This window comes from Bos indicus x Bos taurus, chromosome 2 (genome assembly GCF_003369695.1).
Source record: "Bos indicus x Bos taurus breed Angus x Brahman F1 hybrid chromosome 2, Bos_hybrid_MaternalHap_v2.0, whole genome shotgun sequence".
NCBI classification, from domain to species: Eukaryota; Metazoa; Chordata; class Mammalia; order Artiodactyla; family Bovidae; genus Bos; species Bos indicus x Bos taurus.
In genome coordinates, this window is record NC_040077.1 from 62,099,419 (window position 1) to 62,120,002 (window position 20,584).

Below are 20,584 nucleotides of genomic sequence, written 5' to 3' on the forward strand. Positions count from 1 at the left end.
ATACTTCCTGTACCTTCTTTTCAAAGGCTCATCTCCCCTACTGGTCAGTACTTTGTTTCCAGTTTTATGCTACTGCAACAACACTGCAACAATTTCTACAGGGTATAACTGCGGGACAAATTCTTAGAAGTTGCTGGCTAAAAGAACATCTTAAACATCTTTAACATTGATAGCTGTTGCCAATCGATAGCTGTTGCCAAACTAACTCCTCCCCCTCCATACACATAAAATTATGCCAGTGTATACTCCTGTTCACAATAAATAAGCCAAAGTGAACTGCTTCCTATTTATCTGCAATAAAAGCCAATCCTCAATGTATTTGTTTCCACTACCTGGAATGTTTTCCCTACTCAACAGTCATCATGGAACATCAGTAGATTTTTTTTTTTTTTTTTTTGAAGATTTATCTCAAATACCACCCCATTACCTCTGTTAAATATGCTCTCTTCTTTGATTACAAATGTATTTTCCCTGTCACTATTATCTTTAAAAGATCAATGCATACAGGTGGTCAACAGCTACATGGAAAATGCTAAACATCACTAATCATTAGGGAAATACAAATCAAAACAACAATGACATATAACCTTGTATCTTTTAGAGTGATGATCATCAAAAAGAAAAGAAAAACTATTGGCAAGAATGCAGGGAAAAAAGGGAACCCTCAGTCACTGTTGGTGGGGATATAGACTGGTGCAGCCAGGAGGAAAAACAGTATGGAAGTGTCTTCAAAAAAATTTTAAATGGAACTACCTTATGACCCAGCAATTCTATTTCTGGGTATTTATCTAAAGAAAATGAAAACACTAATTCAAAAAGTTATGTGCCCCCATGAACACTGTAGCACCAATTACAAAAGCCAAGATATGGAAACAACTTAAGTATCCATTAATGGGTGAATGAATGAAGAAAATGTGGTGTATGTATATGCAGACAGAGGAGCCTGGTGGGCTACAGTCCACAGGGTCACACAGAGTCAGACACGACTGAAGCGACTAAGCACGCATGCATACACACAACAGATTATTATCCTGCCATAGAAAAAACTGAAACCTTACCATGTGCAACAACATGCACGGACGTGAGGACATTATGCTAAGTGAAACAAGTCAGATGGAGAAAGATGAAATAGGATCTCACTTACATATGGAATAAAAACAAACAAACAAAAATGCACCAAGCTCCTAGACACAGACAACAGATAGCTGGCTGCCAGAGGTGGTGTGTGAGGTGGCGGAAATGGTGGAGAGACCAAAAGATACAAATCTCCAGTTATAAAGGAAGTAAATTATGGGGATGTAATGTACAGCATGGTGACTATAGTTAATAATACTGTACAGTGCATCTGAAAGTTGCTAAGAGAATAAATCTTAAAAATCTTAAAAGTTCTCATCACAAAAGAAAATTCTGTAACTAGGTATGTGGACTAATATTAACAGGACTTATGAACCTACCTACCACACCCTCTGCTCACAAAAGAGTTCATAAGTTTACATTTGGACATAAATGTCTGCTAAAATTAATGTTTGTATCATTTCTATGACTATTTTTTTTAATAAATAGCAATTAATCAAGGGACTAAATTTCTAATGAGGGTTTCAGGATCAGCCATTAGAAGGTATTTAAAGGATATGTATAAAAGGAGGCAGAGAGAAGCAGCCAATAAGTCACATTATTAAGATTCCCTCATAGCTCAGTTGGTAAAGAATCTGCCTGCAATGCAGGAGACACAGGGTCAATTCCTGGGTGGGAAAGATCCCCTGGAGAAGGAAAATAGCAACCCACTCCAGTATTCCTGCCTGGAGAATCCCATGAACAGAGGAGCGTGGCAGGCTATAGTCTATGGGGTCACAAGAGTCGGAAACGACTAAACCACCACCTTGCCTAAACTATAAAACTTGATCATGAAACTGTAACCAAGTGCCTGTGTCCCTGTCTTTTGAAGTAAGAGGCTTTTATTTTCATCTCCCAGATCTCCCCTGGGTCTCTAAAGGTTGGCTCAAGCATTAATTATCAGGATATGTGAACATGTAGAAACTAAAAGAGGTTGGGCTGGGAAAGGTAACAATTCAGATTATAAATCAACCACATAGTAGAGTCATCAAACTCCCAGTTCCTTAAAAAATATAAATGTCTGACACATATTCCTAAGTTGTTTTTACAGAAACCAGACCCCACCAGATGAAAACTGCTGACTGCAAGCACGAAGTGCCCAAACTAATTGGAGCCAGAAAATTGATGATGTGCCAAACTTTACCTTGATGCCAATCAACCCAAGAGCTGAGCACAAGCTGATCATGGACCACGCGGCCCCCTCCCTCACAATGTCCTTGAAAACCCTTCCCTGAAAGCTATTGCAAAGCTGGGTCTTTTGATCATGAGTTTCCCATTCTCATTGTCTGGTGACCTGCAATAACACTGTACTGTCCTTTACCACAATTCGGTATCAGTAAATTGGCTTTGTTGTGCGGACACACATCCAGGTTCATTAACATCATGCCCACGTAACTTTTAAGACTAGTTTTACAAAATACTTTTTAAAAAGTTAAATAGGGTTAATGCTAACCTGGCAGATGTTTGATACAAAAACTGAAAATAGGAGATAACAAAATAGAAATAGATTGATAAACTTGAACCATCAAAACTCAGCATTTGACATAAATGTTCTATTTTTTGTAAGTTTGATTAATCATATATTAGGTTTTTCTCATTCTGACAATCTTTACTCATTGTCTATGTATAGTACAAATATTTTGCATTATACTTCAAATTTGGGGGGTCTACTTTATTAACTTTCAGTTCAGTTCAGTCGCTCAGTCGTGTCCAACTCTTTGCAATCCCATGAACTGCAGCACACCAGGCTTCCCTGTCCATCACAAACCAACTGCTAGAGTCTACCCAAACCCATGTCCATTGAGTCAGTGATGCCATCCAACCATCTCATCCTGTGTTGTCCCCTTCTCCTGCCCCCAGGGTCTTTTCCCAGCATCAGGGTCTTTTCCAATGAGTCAACTCTTTGCATGAGGTGGCCAAAGTACTGGAGTTTCAGCTTTAGCATCATTCCTTCCAAAGAAATCCCAGGGCTGATCTCCTTCAAAATGGACTGGTTGGATCTCCTTGCAGTCCAAGGGAATCTCAAGAGTCTTCTCCAACACCACAGTTCAAAAGCATCAATTCTTCGGCGCTCAGCCTTCTTCATAGTCCAACTCTCACATCCATACACGACCACAGGAAAAACCATAGCCTTCACTAGACGGACCTTTGTTGACAAAGTAATGTCTCTTCTTTCGAATATGCTATCTAGGTTGGTCATAACCTTTCTTCCAAGGAGTAAGCGTCTTTTAATTTCATGGCTGCAATCACCATCTGCAGTGATTTTGGAGCCCCAAAAAATAAAGTCTGTCACTGTTTCCACTGTTTCTCCATCTATTTCCCATGAAGTGATGGGACCGGATGCCATGATCTTCGTTTTCTGAATGTTGAGCTTTAAGCCAACTTTTTCACTCTCCTCTTTCACTTTCATCAAGAGGCTTTTTAGTTCCTCTTCACTTTCTGCCATAAGGGTGCTGTCATCTGCATATCTGAGGTTATTGATATTTCTCCCGGCAATCTTGATTCCAGTTTCTGTTTCTTCCAGCCCCACGTTTCTCATGATGTACTCTGCATATAAGTTAAATAAGCAGGGTGACAATATACAGCCTTGACGTACTCCTTTTCCTATTTGGAACCAGTTTGTTGTTCCATGTCCAGTTCTAACTGTTGCTTCCTGACCTGCATACAGATTTCTCAAGAGGCAGGTCAGGTGGTCTGGTATTCCCATCTCTTTCAGAATTTTCCACAGTCTATTGTGATCCACACAATCAAAGGCTTTGGCATAGTCAATAAAGCAGAAATAGATGTTTTTTGTTCAACTTAAAAAAGGAAATACTTATAGCTGAAAACTTATGTGTATGTTATTCTTCAGTTGCTAAGAAGCTTCATGATTAATTTGTATCCTTGAAAGTAAGAATTTTTAACAATTATAATTTCAAAATTCTATTTAAAAAATATGAGAACAATATGAAATCTTGTTAAGATGCCTAGTTCACATTAGACTACAAATTCATAGACACTATCTCATCTTTTGCCATTCTCAACCCTCAGCTTACCCCAAGGCTTCCCAAACTATTTGCAGGCTTCAAGTTCAGTTAGGCATCATCACCTCTACTTACACTCTTCTGCCTTGAATATCTTTTTATTTAAACTCACCTGGCTTATTCTCACTTGCCTTGCAGGATTCAGGTAAGGTATCACCTCTCCTTGGAAACATTTCCTGACTTGATCTATCTGGAAAGGCAGTATCTCCTATGAGTTTGCCTCAAGCTCTGTGCTGCCCCCCATGAAAGCACTTAGCAGTGCCGCCATCTGTTCCCTTACCTCTAAACCCCCTTCTAATCCGAAAGCCATCTGAGACAAGGACCACAGTTTACCCTTGATAGCCCAGTATCTGACTCACAGTAAATGTTTTAGAAGAATGTTTGTTGAATAAAAGAAAACACATAGTTTTAATATGCCTAATTTTTAAATTCTCAAAAGTTTGTTGTTGCCCTTCTAATCTTTAAGAAAAATCAAATGAAAAAATATGGAAGTGATACAGCAAATTGATATGACGTAGGTCCCCTTCCACCCCAAAATACCTGGTAAGATATGATAATGTTTTTGAAATACATAGCTGAACTTCAGATTAAAAAAAAGATTCCTGAGTCACAAAAACAAAGAGGGAACTTAAAGGCAGAAATAAGCATGTAAAGGTGACTGAAGAAAACCAGGGGATTATCAACTCTGGGTAGACACCACAACAGCTAGTGACTAGGGATCAGGATCTTACAGGATAAACCATTTAGATGCTAAAAGCCTATTAGTATGACTTACAGAGCAAAATGACTATGCTTTGATAGACTACAGAGCCTGAGAATGATAGAAGAAAAGTCTGTTTATGTCTGAAACTACCACATATTTAGCTTAGCAATGACAATGTGAATTATACCACTCTGAGATGATAAGGTATAAACCAGCCCAGCAGAAGTGGTCTTTGGTATGTATACAGGTTAGGCTATGTCCAAGAATGCCCTAGTCTCATAAATATAAGTCTAGGTTTGGAAACTATGCTTCCGCAAGTGTGATGTCATTCAGATATTAGCATCCCCTGCTCATGAGGCACTGAGAATAAAAAGCTACATACTTTTTCTGATGTTGTTACCAATCTCTCTACCAGGTAACCTAGGAACACATCAATTTCCTTCTGTATCCTTTATATTTAATCAAGTATTGTCTGTGTATGGGCTTTCCATCAATCCAAATCAGTACAGAGGTTGTAACATTTTGAATGGCCCCTCAGGGATATGGGTGTACATGAGGCAAGGAAGTGGACGGAAGACTTCTGCTTAAAGACTGGACCATAGAAGGGACTGCCACCTCAGTAAAACTCCTCCAGGCCCAGGTGGTTTCCTGAACAAATTCTACCAAACATTTAAAGAAAGCAACATCAATTTTACACAATCTCTTTCAAAAAACAGAAGAGAACAAAATACTTCCCAACTGATGTTATGAGGCCAGCGTTTGTCTGATATCAAAACCAAAATGTAAGTTTTGTAATGTTAATATTTCTCATTAACACAGACACCAAAATCCTCAGCAGGGGCTTACCTGGTGGTTCAGATGGTAAAGAATCTGCCTGCAATACCCAGATTCACTCCCCGGATTGGGGAGATCCTCTGCAGTAAGAAATGGCAACCCCCTCCCATATTCTTGCCTGGAGAATTCCATGCACAGAGGAGCCTAGCAGGCTACAGTCCACAGGGGTCGCAAAGAGTTGGACATGACTGAGTTTGGCTACTACTACTACTAAAATCCTTAACAAAATATTAGCATATCATCCAGCTATAGAAGTAAAAATTATGCAAATCAATGCAAGTTAAACCACAAAGAAGAAGTAGAGTTCACCCTGCCGGTGCGAAGCTAATTAGCTATCTAAAAATCAATCCATGTAATCACCATATTAAAAAACAAAAGAAACAAAAGATCATATCAATTTAAGTAGAAAACACATTTCACAAAATTCAACATCCATTCATATAAAAACTCCTAGCAAACTAAGAACAGAACTTTCCCAACCTCGTAAAGCATATCAATGAAGAAACTATACCTGACATCAAATTTCATGGTAAAAGACTAAAGATTAGGATCAAGACAAAGCTGTCCACTCTCACCATTCATATTCAGTATTTTACTGGAGCCTTAGCCAGTTTAAAAAGGCGAGGGTAAAAACAGAACCAGATATTGGAAAAGTAGTAAAACTATGCTTATTCATATGACTACAAAGAAAGTTCAAAAGACACCACAAAACTCTTTCTACAGTTAATAACTGAATTTAGTATGCTCACAGGATATGACCTCAAGGCACAAAAATTAGTCACATTCCTACATACCAGGAACAAAGCGCTGGATATGAAAAAAATTTAAACAATACCATTACAATAGCTCATTTAAACAAGCAATAATTAGATATACACCTAATAAAAAATACACAGGATAAGAAAGCCAATGCCAAAGAATGCTCAAACTACCGCACAATTGCATCATCTCACACGCTAGTAAAGTAATGCTCAAAATTCTCCAAGCCAGGCTTCAGCAATATGTGAACCGTGAACTTCCTGATGTGCAAGCTGGTTTTAGAAAAGGCAGAGGAACCAGAGATCAAATTGCCAACATCCGCTGGATCATCAAAAAAAGCAAGAGAGTTCCAGAAAAACATCTATTTCTGCTTTATTGACTATGCCAAAGCCTTTGATTGTGTGGATCACAATAAACTGTGGAAAATTCTAAAAGAGATGGGAATACCAAACCACCTGATCTGCCTCTTGAGAAATTTGTATGCAGGTCAGGAAGCAACAGTTAGAACTGGACATGGAACAACAGACTGGTTCCAATAGGAAAAGGAGTACGTCAAGGCTGTATACTGTCACCCTGCTTATTTAACTTATATGCAGAGTACATCATGAGAAACGCTGGACTGGAAGAAACACAAACTGGAATCAAGATTGCTGGGAGAAATATCAATAACCTCAGATATGCAGATGACACCACCCTTATGGCAGAAAGTGAAGAGGAACTAAAAAGCCTCTTGATGAAAGTGAAAGTGGAGAGTGAAAAAGTTGGCTTAAAGCTCAACATTCAGAAAACGAAGATCATGGCATCCAGTCCCATCACTTCATGGGAAATAGATGGGAAACACTGGAAACAGTGTCAGACTTTATTTTTCTGGGCTCCAAAATCACTGCAGATGGTGACTGCAGCCATGAAATTAAAAGACTCTTACTCCTTGGAAGGAAAGTTATGACCAACCTAGATAGCATATTCAAAAGCAGAGACATTACTTTGCCAACAAAGGTCCGTCTAGTCAAGGTTTTTCCTGTGGTCATGTATGGATGTGAGAGTTGGACTGTGAAGAAGGCTGAGCGCCGAAGAATTGATGCTTTTGAACTGTGGTGTTGGAGAAGACTCTTGAGATTCCCTTGGACTGCAAGGAGATCCAACCAGTCCATTTTGAAGGAGATCAGCCCTGGGATTTCTTTGGAAGGAATGACGCTAAAGCTGAAACTCCAGTACTTTGGCCACCTCATGCGAAGAGTTGACTCATTGGAAAAGACTGATGCTGGGAGGGATTGGGGGCAAGAGGAGAAGGGGATGACAGAGGATGAGATGGCTGGATGGCATCACTGACTCGATGGACGTGAGTCTGAGTGAACTCCGGGAGTTGGTGACAGACAGGGAGGCCTGGCGTGCTGCGATTCATGGGGTCGCAAAGAGTCGGACACGACTGAGCGACTCATCTGATCTGATCTGATATGCTGAAATTAAAGAGGACCTAAATAACTGGAGACCAATTGTGACCATAGAGTGGAAGACCCAGCATATAAACATATCAATTCTCCACCAAAATAATCTACAGACTCTAGGCAATTCCAATAAAACTCCCAATGAGACTTTTTGTAGATATATACCAATCCTAAAATGTAAACAGAAAAGCAAAGGAGCTAGAATAGCCAAAACAAATTTGAAAAAGATTTTTAAAAAGGAAAAGGAAAGGGACTATTTAATGTAAACACTTATAAAACCAAGAGCATGCAGAAACAAACCCACACAAACGTGGCCAGTAATCTTTGATAAAGTTGTATAAGTAAGTCTATGAAGAAAGGAAACTCTTCAACAAATGCTGCTGGGACAACTAAACATCCACAAGCAAGAAAAGAATATTATACAAAAATCAACTTGAAATGGATAAAAGCTCTAAATATAAAAGGTAAAACTTTTAGAATAAAACAAATAATTGGCCATGTAATCAAAGTTAAGGTCACTAGTGACTAAATCATGATGATAATATGACCTTCTGATATATAATAAAGAGGTACTTCACCATTATGATCTTCTTTCCAAAGTCATAACCCAAATGTAACCATAAAATTTTTTTTACTTCAAAAAAATATTTTAATGGATACATGTTAAAATTGAGCTCTTTTGTTGCTTTCTTCAAACTACCACAATATTGTTAATTGGCTATACCTCAATATGGAGAAGGCAATGGCACCCCACTCCAGTACTCTTGCCTGGAAAATCCCATGGACGGAGGACCCTGGTAGGCTGCAGTCCATGGGGTCACTAAGAGTCAGACACGACTGAGTGACTTAACTTTCACGTTTCACTTTCATGCACTGAAGAAGGAAATGGTGACCCACTCCAGTGTTCTTGCCTGGAGAATCCCAGGGAAGGCGGAGCCTGGTAGGCTGTCATCTATGGGGTCACACAGAGTCGAACATGACTGAAGTGACTTAGAAGCAATACAAAATAAAAAGTTTAGAAAAAAAAATTGTTTTTTAATTTTTAAATCTCTCAAACTGAACGAGATTCTACAAAATTCCTGACTAGTACCCCTCAAAGCTCCAAGTGATCAAAAATGAGGAAAAGACTGAGAAATTTTCACAGGAATGTAGACTGAACAATCTAAGGTGATATGATAACTAAATGCAATGCAGTATCCCAGACTAGATCTTTGGATAGAAAATGGATGTTAGTGGAAAAACTAGTTAAATAAAATTTGACTAAGTACCTGGCATGCTGTAGTCCATGGAGTTGCAAAGAGTCAGACATGACTTAAGAGACTGAACAACAACAATGTACTAATGTTTTAACTAATGTACCAATGTTGGCTTTTCAGTTTTGACACACATATATTGATAATATAAACTAACAACAGAGAAAATTGAGAGAAGGATATCTTGGAAGAGTCTGTAACTATCTCTATAACTTTTCTATAAACCTAAAATAAACCACAAATTTTTTAAAGTTTATATACATATATTTTTTAATTAGGAGAAAGCTTTCTGACCTCATGCAAGTGTTCTCAGAAATGGCACCAAAAGCATGATTCATAATGTAAAAAACTGATAAACCAAACTGCATCAAATTTTAAAAACTTTATTCTGGAAAAGACACTAGTAAGAGAATGAAAAGATAAACTACTGTCTAGAGAAAATATTTGTATTTAGAATATATTTAAAAACTCTCAAAACACAACAATAAGAAAACAATTCAATTAAAAAGTGGGCAAAAGACTTGCAGACATTTCACCACAGAGTATATTCATGGCAAAAAACACATGAAAGATATTCGAAATTAAAATTAGGATGAGATATTCTCATTCTAACAACACATCTGTTAGAACAGCTAAAACTAAAAAAACTGACACCAAGTGCTATTGTGGATACAGAGCAACTGAAACTCTCATATGTTGTTAGTGGAAATGCAAAATGGTACATCACTTTGGAAATCAGTTTGGCTGTTTAATATGAAGTTAAATATACACTTAGCATGTGACTGGCTTCCATGTGACTTAATCACACCCTAGGTACTTACCCAAGTAATCTAAAAACATATTTTCATATAAAAGATCTACACAAAAATATTTACAGCAGCTCTACTCATAAATGTCCAATCCAAGAAATAAATCTATTATCCCCCAACAGGGGAATGAGTAAACAAACTATGGTATATCCCTACAGTAGAATACTACTAATAGAAAGGAACAAACCATTGATACAAAATTATTTCAAATGATCTCAAAAGTATTATGCTGAGTGAAAGAAGACAGTCTCATATGGTTACTATTTGATTCCATCTCTATGAAACTCCTGAAAGGTCAAAACTTACAGTGACTAAGAACATGTTCAGTTCAGTTCAGTTCAGTTGCTCAGTCGTGTCTGACTCTTTGCGACCCCATGAATCGCAGCACACCAGGCCTCCCTGTCCATCACCAACTCCCGGAGTTCACTCAGACTCACGTCCATCGAGTCAGTGATGCCATCCAGCCATCTCATCCTCTGTCGTCCCCTTCTCCTCCTGCCCCCAATCCCTCCCAGCATCAGAGTCTTTTCCAATGAGTCAACTCTTCGCATGAGGTGGCCAAAGGACTGGAGTTTCAGCTTTAGCATCATTCCTTCCAAAGAAATCCCAGGGCTGATCTCCTTCAGAATGGACTGGTTGGATCTCCTTGCAGTCCAAGGGAATCTCAAGAGTCTTCTCCAACACCACAATTCAAAAGCATCAATTCTTCGGCGCTCAGCCTTCTTCGCAGTCCAACTCTCACATCCATACATGACCACAGGAAAAATCATAGCCTTGACTAGACGAACCTTTGTTGGCAAAGTAATGTCTCTGCTTTTGAATATGCTATCTAGGTTGGTCATAACTTTCCTTCCAAGGAGTAAGCGTCTTTTAATTTCATGGCTGCAATCACCATCTGCAATGATTTTGGAGCCCCCCAAAATAAAGTCTGACACTGTTTCCACTGTTTCCCCATCTATTTCCCATGAAGTGATGGGACCGGATGCCATGCTCTTCGTTTTCTGAATGTTGAGCTTTAAGCCAACTTTTTCATTCTCCACTTTCACTTTCATCAAGAGGTTTTTTAGTTCCTCTTCACTTTCTGCCATAAGGGTGGTGTCATCTGCATATCTGAGGTTATTGATATTTCTCCCAGCAATCCTGATTCCAGTTTGTGCTTCTTCCAGCCCCAGCGTTTCTCATGATGTACTCTGCATAGAAGTTAAACAAGCAGAGTGACAAAATACAGCCTTGACGTACTCCTTTTCCTATTTGGAACCAGTTTGCTGTTCCATGTTAGTGACTGCCAAATATTAGAATGGAGAAGAGTTTGGGGGAGGTTACACAACTATCCTATACTCTGTGGTACCAGCTTTAAAAACTATAGGGGACTTCCCTGGTGGCCCAGTAACTAAGAATCCACCGTGCAATGCAGGGGACATTGGTTCAATTCCTGATTGGGGAACTAAGATCTCACATGCCCCCAGGCCCACACACTCTAGAGCCTATATACTGTAAAACGCAAAAACGATTCTAAGTACTGCAACTAAGATTCAACACAGCCAAATAAGTAAATATTTTTAAAAACTTGTATACAAATGCACATGAAAAAGAAAAACCTGGAAGTATTAGTCGCTCAGTTATGTCTGACTTTTTGCAACCCTATGTACTGTAGCTCTTTAGGCTCCCCTGTCCATAGGATTTTCCAGGCAAGAATACTGGATTGAGTAGCCATTCCCTTTTCCAGGGGTCTTCCTGAGCCAGGGATTGAACCTGGGTTTCCTGTATTGCAGGCAGATTCTTTACCATCTGAGCCACCAGGGAATGTACATGGTACCATTATTTTCACTCTAATGGCAGAAAGCAAAGAGGAGTTAAGGAGCCTCTTGTTGAGGGTAAAAAAAGGAGAGTGAAAAAGCTACCTTAAAACTCAATATTTAAAAAATGAATATCATGGCGTCTGGTCCCATCACCTCATGGCAAACAGATGGGAAAAAACTGGAAACGGTGACGGATTTTGTTTCCTTGGGCTCCAAAATTACTGCAGAGTGAGTGTAGCCACAAAATTAAAAGATACTTGCTCCTTGGAAGAAAAGCTATGAAAAACCTAGACAATGTATTAAAAAGCAGAGACATCATTTGCCAACAAAGGTCTGTATAGCCAAAGCTATGGTTTTTCCAGTAGTCATATATGCATATGAGAATGGAACCATAAAGAAGGCTGACAGCTGAAGAACTGATGCCTTCAAATTGTGGTGCTGGAGAAGACTCTTAAGAGTCTTTTCGATTGCAATGAGATCAAACCAGTCAATCCTAAAGAAAATCAACCCTAAAGATTCATTGGAGTGACTGATACTGAAGCTGAAGTTCCAATACTTTGGTTACCTGATGCGAAGAGCCTACTCACTGGAAAAGACCCTGATGCTGGGTAAGACTGAGGGCAAGAGAAAGGGGCAGCAGAGGATGAGATGGTTAGATTGCATCACAGACTCAATGGACATAAGCTTGACCAAACTCTGGGAGATAGGGAAGGACAGGGATGTCTGGCGTGCTTTAGTTCGGCAAAGAGCTGGACACAACTTAGCAAATGAACAACATATGTGTTAAAGTTCAGTGAACATCAAAAAAAAGTCCAACTTACTGTATGTTAATTTCTAAAATAAAATTTTATAAAAATGGGAACATTAAAAAACTAACAAGTGATTTTCATTAATATATAAACAAATCACTAACAAGTGATTCATTAACACAAAGAAAGATTTCACAAATTCACTCAATGAATATTTAACCATGGACTATGTGTCAGTACACTTTCTTGAAATATTAAAAAGCTGAACAGAAATTATATAACAGCATTGTAATTTTGATATATATATGTGATATATACAATGTTATTATCTTATTAAATCCTCACAAATACTCTCAACGGTACATATTATTTATTATTTTGACTTCACCAACTTAGAAACCAAATCAGCGAAATTAAGTTTTGCCCAAAGTTTCTGAGGTAATAGGTACCTGAGCTAGAAATTAAATATTAGTTTGTCTAATTCACTGCCTGGCCAAACAGTAGATCAATTAATGCTGAATGAATGAATGTAAATGCAAACTCTATGACACCATGCTGCCTTCTGATATATTTTGTCATATTAAATGTATGTATTTATATTCTAAAAGATAAGAGAATCAGGATGGGGACTTCCCTGGTGGCTCAGTGGTAAAGAATTTGCCTGCCAATGCAGGAGACAGGGGTTCAATCCCTGGTCCAGAAAGAGCCCACATGCCACGGAGCAACTAAGCCCATGTACCACCATTACTGAGACTGTGCTCTAGAGCCAGTTAGCCACAGCTACCGAAGCCCACGTGACCTAGATAGAGTCTGTGCTCCACAATAAGAGAAGCCATGGCAGTAAGAAGTCCACACATTGCAACTACAGAGTAGCTTCTCCTCACAGCAACTAGGGAAATCCTGCACAGCAACAAAGACCTTGCACAGCAAAAATAAATAATAATAATAAATAATGGGACTATTTATGAAACATTATCCAGTTTATTGCATATGCAAATAATTTTATGTGTCACAATGGAATGAAACACAGATTATCATTCTTCCCCTTCCTTAGAAATTCTTTAATTAAAAAAAAAAAAAAATCAAAAGACTGACTCAGGCCAATAGAGTAAATTAAAACCAGTATACAAATTTCCTTTAACTAGGTCTTCTTTTTTGACCATATACTTATGCTTGGGCCATTTTGGTAAGTGAGTGAATATAGTGTTATGTTTTAACACTAACATCTCCAAAATAAAGAAATGCTGTGAATAAATGAAAAAAATTAAAAGAACTTCAGAGAGATTACAAGACTTTTTAAATGTGATAATCTTAAATTAACATACCACATTTATAACTAAGACACAATTGAGTTTTGATGTTATAACATAACTGAGATCAATATTTTATGTCAATTCAATTTTCAACAATATATATGCAGCTTTCTATATTTAATTGTTCTATGCTAGTCATCAGAATCATAGTTAAGTACAACCTGGACTATGACTACTGTGCAAAAGAGAGTTAACGGCCCTGTGACTGCTACCCTCAGAAAGGCCTACTTGCAAGGCCTGGTTGATATTTGGGTTTGGGTACTTGGATTTGGGGAGGGGTCACATCATTTATCCTAACCAATAAAGTTATTGTGCCTAAATTGTACGAACAACATGGTTTAAACAGCAGGTTTACCTGCTTTCCTTCTAGGAGTCTGAAATTTTCTTATGTCACAGTCAGAAGGTACGTACGTGACATGTCACTAGTTAAAAACCTGAGAGAGCTGAGCTTCTACAAACAAGTTTCTCTGGTAGACAATTATGTATTGTCACAACTTGTTGCTAAGGGAATTCAGTATGCCCTGTGTGACTCCATTAGGAAAGGACTCTTACACACCTGCACTTCCTCCAAACTTTGCCTCAGGCACTTTTCCTCTTTGCTGATTTTGCTTTGCATTCTGTCACTGTAAGAAATCCTAGCAGTAAGAGCAACTATCAATACATGCTGAGTCCTGTGCGAATTCCCAGCAAATCATCTATCTTGCGGGCAGTCTGGGGGCCTCCCTGACATACATTCTGAAAGTTATTTGTGTAAAATGTATACTTACCATCTTACCAGGCAATGTGCTCTGGGAGGAAAGTCATTATTCATACACAGCAAATCTTGCATAGATTGTGGAATAACATCTACAGAAACATTTGACAATGAACAAGTGAGTACATTCATTCTAAGGCAGAATTTCATCATATAATTTAAAGATAGTCTATAACACGTCTTGCTAGTCCATGTAGTTTTGCCATTGCTTAAGGATTTACATCTAGGGCTAAAGATAAACTTTGGAAGGACACCGGTATCTCTCTCTTGCTCTCTCTTTTCTTAAAAAAAAAAAAAAAGCCAGTCTCTAAAAAAAAAAAAAAAAAAAAATATATATATATATCTCATTCCCATGTTTATAGTATTTTCCATTTTTCTAAATCATGACTCAAACAATTCTTCATTCCTTACTAGAAAGCCTTGGTTTTTTTTGTTCTTCTTGGCATGCCCTTGGTCTTTACTTTTCTTCAAAATTTATATATAGAGTCTGTCAATTCTATATCACCTCCCATAGCTAGCCTTTGTTCATCTCTGGCCATCTTAAATATTCTTGTAAAACCACTAAGCTTTTTCTCCTTTATAACCCATATATGTGGAAGTACTTGCATTACAATCCGTAATAAGATACTAACATCAATGATTATTATTTATACTTGAAAATACACAATAAGTTCAAAGCATAAAAAATGCTCATAAAAATACTTCCTTTTGCTATACAGCTATACTTGCTTAGCAAATTTATATATTGTTAATCTGTAAAAAGAATAAATAGGAGAATACTAATAACTTGATGCTCTACTTAACTAAAGCAATAAGCAATTCAAATAATCAGTACTCAAATCTTCTGACCTCTGATAATATAGTTTTAAATGTGTATCTCCAAATTAACTGAGCTGATGATTTGCTTCTAACTTCTACCATTAGTTACAGCTTCAATCACAACCAAATTAAAACTCCCAAATATATACACATATGCAGCAATAATGCCTTAACTACCTTAAATTCATTCATTATCTCTCATCATTCCAGTCTCCTTTGTCTATCTCAGAAACACTGATTCTAAGCCTCCTTATTACAATAGCTTTTCCCTGATGTATGTTTTCTCTACAAATTAACAACACCCAAGATTTCTATACCTTGAACAGTTTCCGTCATTAATCAGCAGAATGCTGGACCCAGAAATCTTTAGGCTATTACTAGGCTTCCACCAGCTATGTGTATTGGCTTCCACCAGCTATGTGTATTTCCCTCTTTCCCTTATTCTTAAAGTATACATACCCATATTCTGGTTTATTTTATTTTGTTGTATAATTGTCTTATCCATGTATATACATGGTCAAATTATCTATCCTAGTTTATGAATCTAAATGCAGATGCTACCTAATTGTTTTGTGAAAATAATATATACAATAGAAAAGGTAATATAATTTTATTCCTACGTAAGAAAAGGTACAAAATATTTCAGGCTTACACTTAGAAATGATAATCTATTTTGACCATCAAAACTTGAACACTCATTGTACATACTTATTTTCTGAGTGAATGAAAAAGAGTATTTGACCAGATTCAAAATTCACACTTTTTAATACCTTGCTCACTCACTATTTTATACTAGCAAATCTCAGAACAAAGATTTTGGATAATGTGACCTATTAACAACTATAAGCACCATCTAACATTGGGCCAGGTACTGAAACAGGTACTTTATTTCAATAGGAAATGCAAAAAAAATTTTTTTTTTGCAAAATTTAATAAAATTAAAATATTAACTCAGAATTAGAAATTATTGTATTTCAACTTAGTAATAAATTATGAGATTATTATATTTTAAAAAGACTATTTTAACACGTATTCTTCTCTTAAAATAACTGGTAATATATGTGTGACAAATTGGGAGGGTATGACTGACAGATATTCACCATCAGGTGTAAAATAGCTAGTGGGAAGCTGCTATATAGCACAGGGAGCTCAGCTCCACGCTGTGACGGTCTAGGGGGTGGGATGGCGGTGGGGAGGAGGTTCAAGAGGGAAGGGATATATGTATACATGTAGCTGATTCACCTTGTTGTACGGCATAAACTAACACAACATTGTAAAGCAATTATACATCAATAAAAATATAAATAAATAAAGTGATTGATAATATAAATTAAAATTACCTTTGCAATTTTGTAGGGGGAAGAAATAAAACTCTCAGAATCCTTTATTAAGCGGCAAAGGATGTTTGCTAGCTTGAATACTAATTGCAATGCTTGTACAAGAGGCTGATAACATTAGTAATGGTGAGATACACACTTATGTACAGTATCTTATTAAATCTTCCCACTTACCCTCCAGGTAGGATTACTTCATTTTACAAATGAGATCAGTCAAGCTTAGAAAGGTCAAGTAATCCATAAGGAGAAAAACCAGAATTTTAATCCACTTGATCTGCCTCCAAAGTCTGGGGCATACACAAAGCCAACACTGACTAATCAATAAACAACTTTCAAAAATTCTTCAAAGCCCAGCTTAGTTACCTAATTCTCCATAACACCTTCTCTGATCTCTCTGGATTAAAACTGATCTTTTCTCCTCTGAACTCCAGTAAAACTTTGTGCTTTGGGATAGCATTTATCACTTTTTACCTTTTATTATTGTTACTTACTTATAGACTTTAACTCCCCTACTGAAATGTACATTTTCTCAATTGGACTTTGCACAGAACCTAGCACATGTTTGGTTAGTCGTGTCCAACTCTTGTGACCCCAGGGACTACAGCCCGCCAGCTTCCTCTCTGTCCGTGGGATTCTCAGACAAGAATACTGGAGTGGGTCACCATTTCCTTCTCCAGGGGATCTTCCCAACCCAGGAATCGAACTTGGGTCTCCTGCATTGCAGGTAGTTGATTTACCGACTGAGCTATGAGGGAAGCCCTAACACATGTTAGGCACTCTACAAATAAATGACTTAACTAATTTAAAAATGAATGATGCTGTAATAATTACTCTGCAAAGATCATACTCTATTTCAGGTGTGGTGAAACAACTGTGCATATGTAAAACATCTCCAGAGAATACTATTTAATTAAGTGAACTAAATTCATAATTTAAAGTTAAAATCACTCTTAACAAGAGTTTAAAAATATGTAGTGAAAACTTACCTTCTAGTACTTCATCCTTTGCTTCTTTATCAGTGGATTCTTGTACAAGATAATGATGAGTGACTGAGAACTTGAAGTCTGCAAAGGAGATCTCATCTGATTTCTCTTCCCATGTCCCAGAGGTAAATATACCCTGTATTTCACAGAAAAACAAAAAAAGAAAAAACATCCACCATAACATATTCAATAGTTATCATTAGTTTTTTAACCACAAATCTTTTTTCCCTTTTTCTGCCTCTTAATCTAAAAACTTGATCCTATATTTATCCTCCCCAAAAGGGAAAAGGAAAAACATACAACTGAATAAACCAAGAGGAAATTATTTATAAGTGACTTATCACAGTGGTCCTTTAAAAAGAAAATTTCCCTAGAAAATTAACTATCAAGTGCCTAACAAAATTGTAATTTTCAAATAATCAAGCAATTTTGGTAAGATGAGTCTCTATATAAAATAATGAATATATAGTAAATCCCATGCCTCTTCACATACCAAAAAAAAAAAAAAAACCAAAACCCAACTCTCTCTACCAACAGCAGAATCTGAGTATCTTTTAACAGAAACTGGTTAAACAAGGGTTTCATAAATTTTAAAAATTAGAAAAAATACATGACAATAAAATATTTATTATAAAAATCTCAAATCTAATAACATCACTATGTAGTACACAGCATTACTGGGAGATCAGAAATTGCTTCAGAAACAAGCAAATCTGTAAAATCACTTTAAGTAATATGGTATCTGTAGCATTTATTTGCTTAACAGGTTCTGTGAGTTTCTTTATCCAGCTCTGGCATTCAAATATTTTCACTTAAATATCAATTTGATTGGAAAACATTTTAATTAAAAGTTTCAAACAGCGCCCTTACTTACATAATATAATCATAAAAAAGGATTTTTCTCACAAAGCTTCTAGTCTCCCATTGCTGTTCTTTCCACCGGAGAAGTCTATAGTCATTACAGCATAGCACCACCAAGAGGCAGAAATACCAACTCAGCAACTTCCAAGTACAGAGAGCCCCAAACTAGATAAGAAACTGTGAGGAATGATTCTGTGAGTCACTGAGTTTTTAAAAGTGTTGTTTGTATCCTGCAGATGTATGGCAAAACCAATACAATATTGTAAAGTAAAAAAATGAATAAATAAAAATAAAATAAAATAAAAATAGAAGTGTTGTTTGGACTATACCTATCATATAACATCCAGCAGTTTTATGTATTCTTGGAAAGGCATATAAAATTCTGAATCTTTTTGTGATGAGAATAACCACCACATATCCTACATATCACAGAAAACTAACCAAACTGATCACATGGATCACAGCCTTGTCTAATTTAATGAAACTATGAGCCATGCCATGTAGGGCCACCCAAGACGGATGGGTGATGGTGAAGAGTTCTGACAAAACGTGCTCCACTGGAGAAGGGAATGGCAAACCATTTCAGTATTCTTGCCTTGAGAACCGCATGAACAGTATGGCAGAAAATGAAGAGGAAATAAACAGCCTCTTGATGAAGGTGAGAGAGGAGAGTGAAAAAGTTGGCTTAAAACTCAATGTGCAGAAAACTAAGATCATGGCATCTGGTCCCATCACTTCATGGCAAAGAGATGGGAAAACAATGGAAACAGTGACAGACTTTATTTTCTTGGGCTCCAAAATCACTGCAGATGGTGATTACAGCCATGAAATTAAAAGACGCACGCTCCTTGAAAGAAAAGCTACGACCAACCTAGACAGCATATTAAAAAGCAGAGGTATTACTTTGCCAACAGAGGTCCATATAGTCAAAGCTATGGTTTTCCCAGTAGTCACATATGAATGTGAGAGTTGGACTATAAAGAAAGCTGAGCGCCAAAGAATTGATGCTTTTGAACTGTGGTGTTGAAGAAGACTCTTGAGAGAGTCCCTGGAACTGCAAGGAGATCAAACTAGTCCATCCTAAAGGAAATCAATCCTGAATATTCATTGGAAGGACTGATGCTGAAGCTGAAACTCCAATACTCTGGCCACCTGATGGGAAGAGCCAACTCATTAGAAAAGATCCCCATGCTGGGAAAGTCTGAAGGCAGGAGAAGGGGATGACCGAGAGTGAGATCACTGGATGGCATGACCGACTCAACGGACATGAGTTTGAGCAAGCTCTAGGAGTTGGTGGAAGACAGGGAAGCCTGATGTGCTGCAGTCCATGGCGTCGCAAAGAATCAGACACAACTGAGTGACTGAACAAATAACATGCTACATATCAAAATCTAGGATTTTTTTTATATGTTAGGTTTCTTAAACTGAGGTTCAGTTCAGTTCAGTTCAGTTCAGTCACTCAATCGTGTCTGACTCTTTGTGACCCCATGAATCACAGCACGCCAGGCCTCCCTGTCCATCACCAACTCCCAGAGTTCACTCAGACTCATATCCATCAAGTCAGTGATGCCACCAAGCCATCTCATCCTCTGTCTTCCCCTTCTCCTCCTGCCCCCAATCCCTCCCAGCATCAGAGTCTTTTCCAATGAGTCAACTCTTCACATGAGGTGGCCAAAGTACTGATGTTAAATTAAGATATCTATTACCTAAACCAAAAGTCTCAAACTGTAATAAGAAATAATGATACACATAAGAACTTGGTTTGCTAGGAAGAAAGCACACTATAAAGCAGTGAAATCTAAAACTAAGGTAGGGGGAGAAGTCCAGAAAATGAGAGATAAGTTCCATTTCAAGCTTGCAAAAAAGCTGAAAAAAAATTTTTGAGTTTTTTTTGTTTTTTTTTTTTTAATTGAAATGTACTTGGTTTACAATGTGTCAGCTTCTGATGTATAGCAAAGTGATTCAGTTATATATTCTTTTTCATACTCTATTCCATTATGGTTTATTCCAGGATATTGAATACAGTACCT

At 37.4% G+C, this 20,584-nt stretch overlaps 1 protein-coding gene across 2 annotated transcripts in view; it reads right to left on the reverse strand.

The window, feature by feature from the left end:
• Positions 1-20,584, reverse strand: part of RAB3GAP1 (RAB3 GTPase activating protein catalytic subunit 1) — a 112,090-nt gene that overhangs the window by 51,327 nt on the left and 40,179 nt on the right. For both annotated transcript variants that reach the window (XM_027561951.1, XM_027561959.1), the window contains exons 4-5: positions 17,697-17,829; positions 14,568-14,646 (exon numbers count right to left, since the gene is read on the reverse strand). In XM_027561951.1, coding sequence (XP_027417752.1) covers positions 14,568-14,646; positions 17,697-17,829 — 212 coding nt within the window. The remainder of the gene's footprint in view (positions 1-14,567; positions 14,647-17,696; positions 17,830-20,584) is intronic.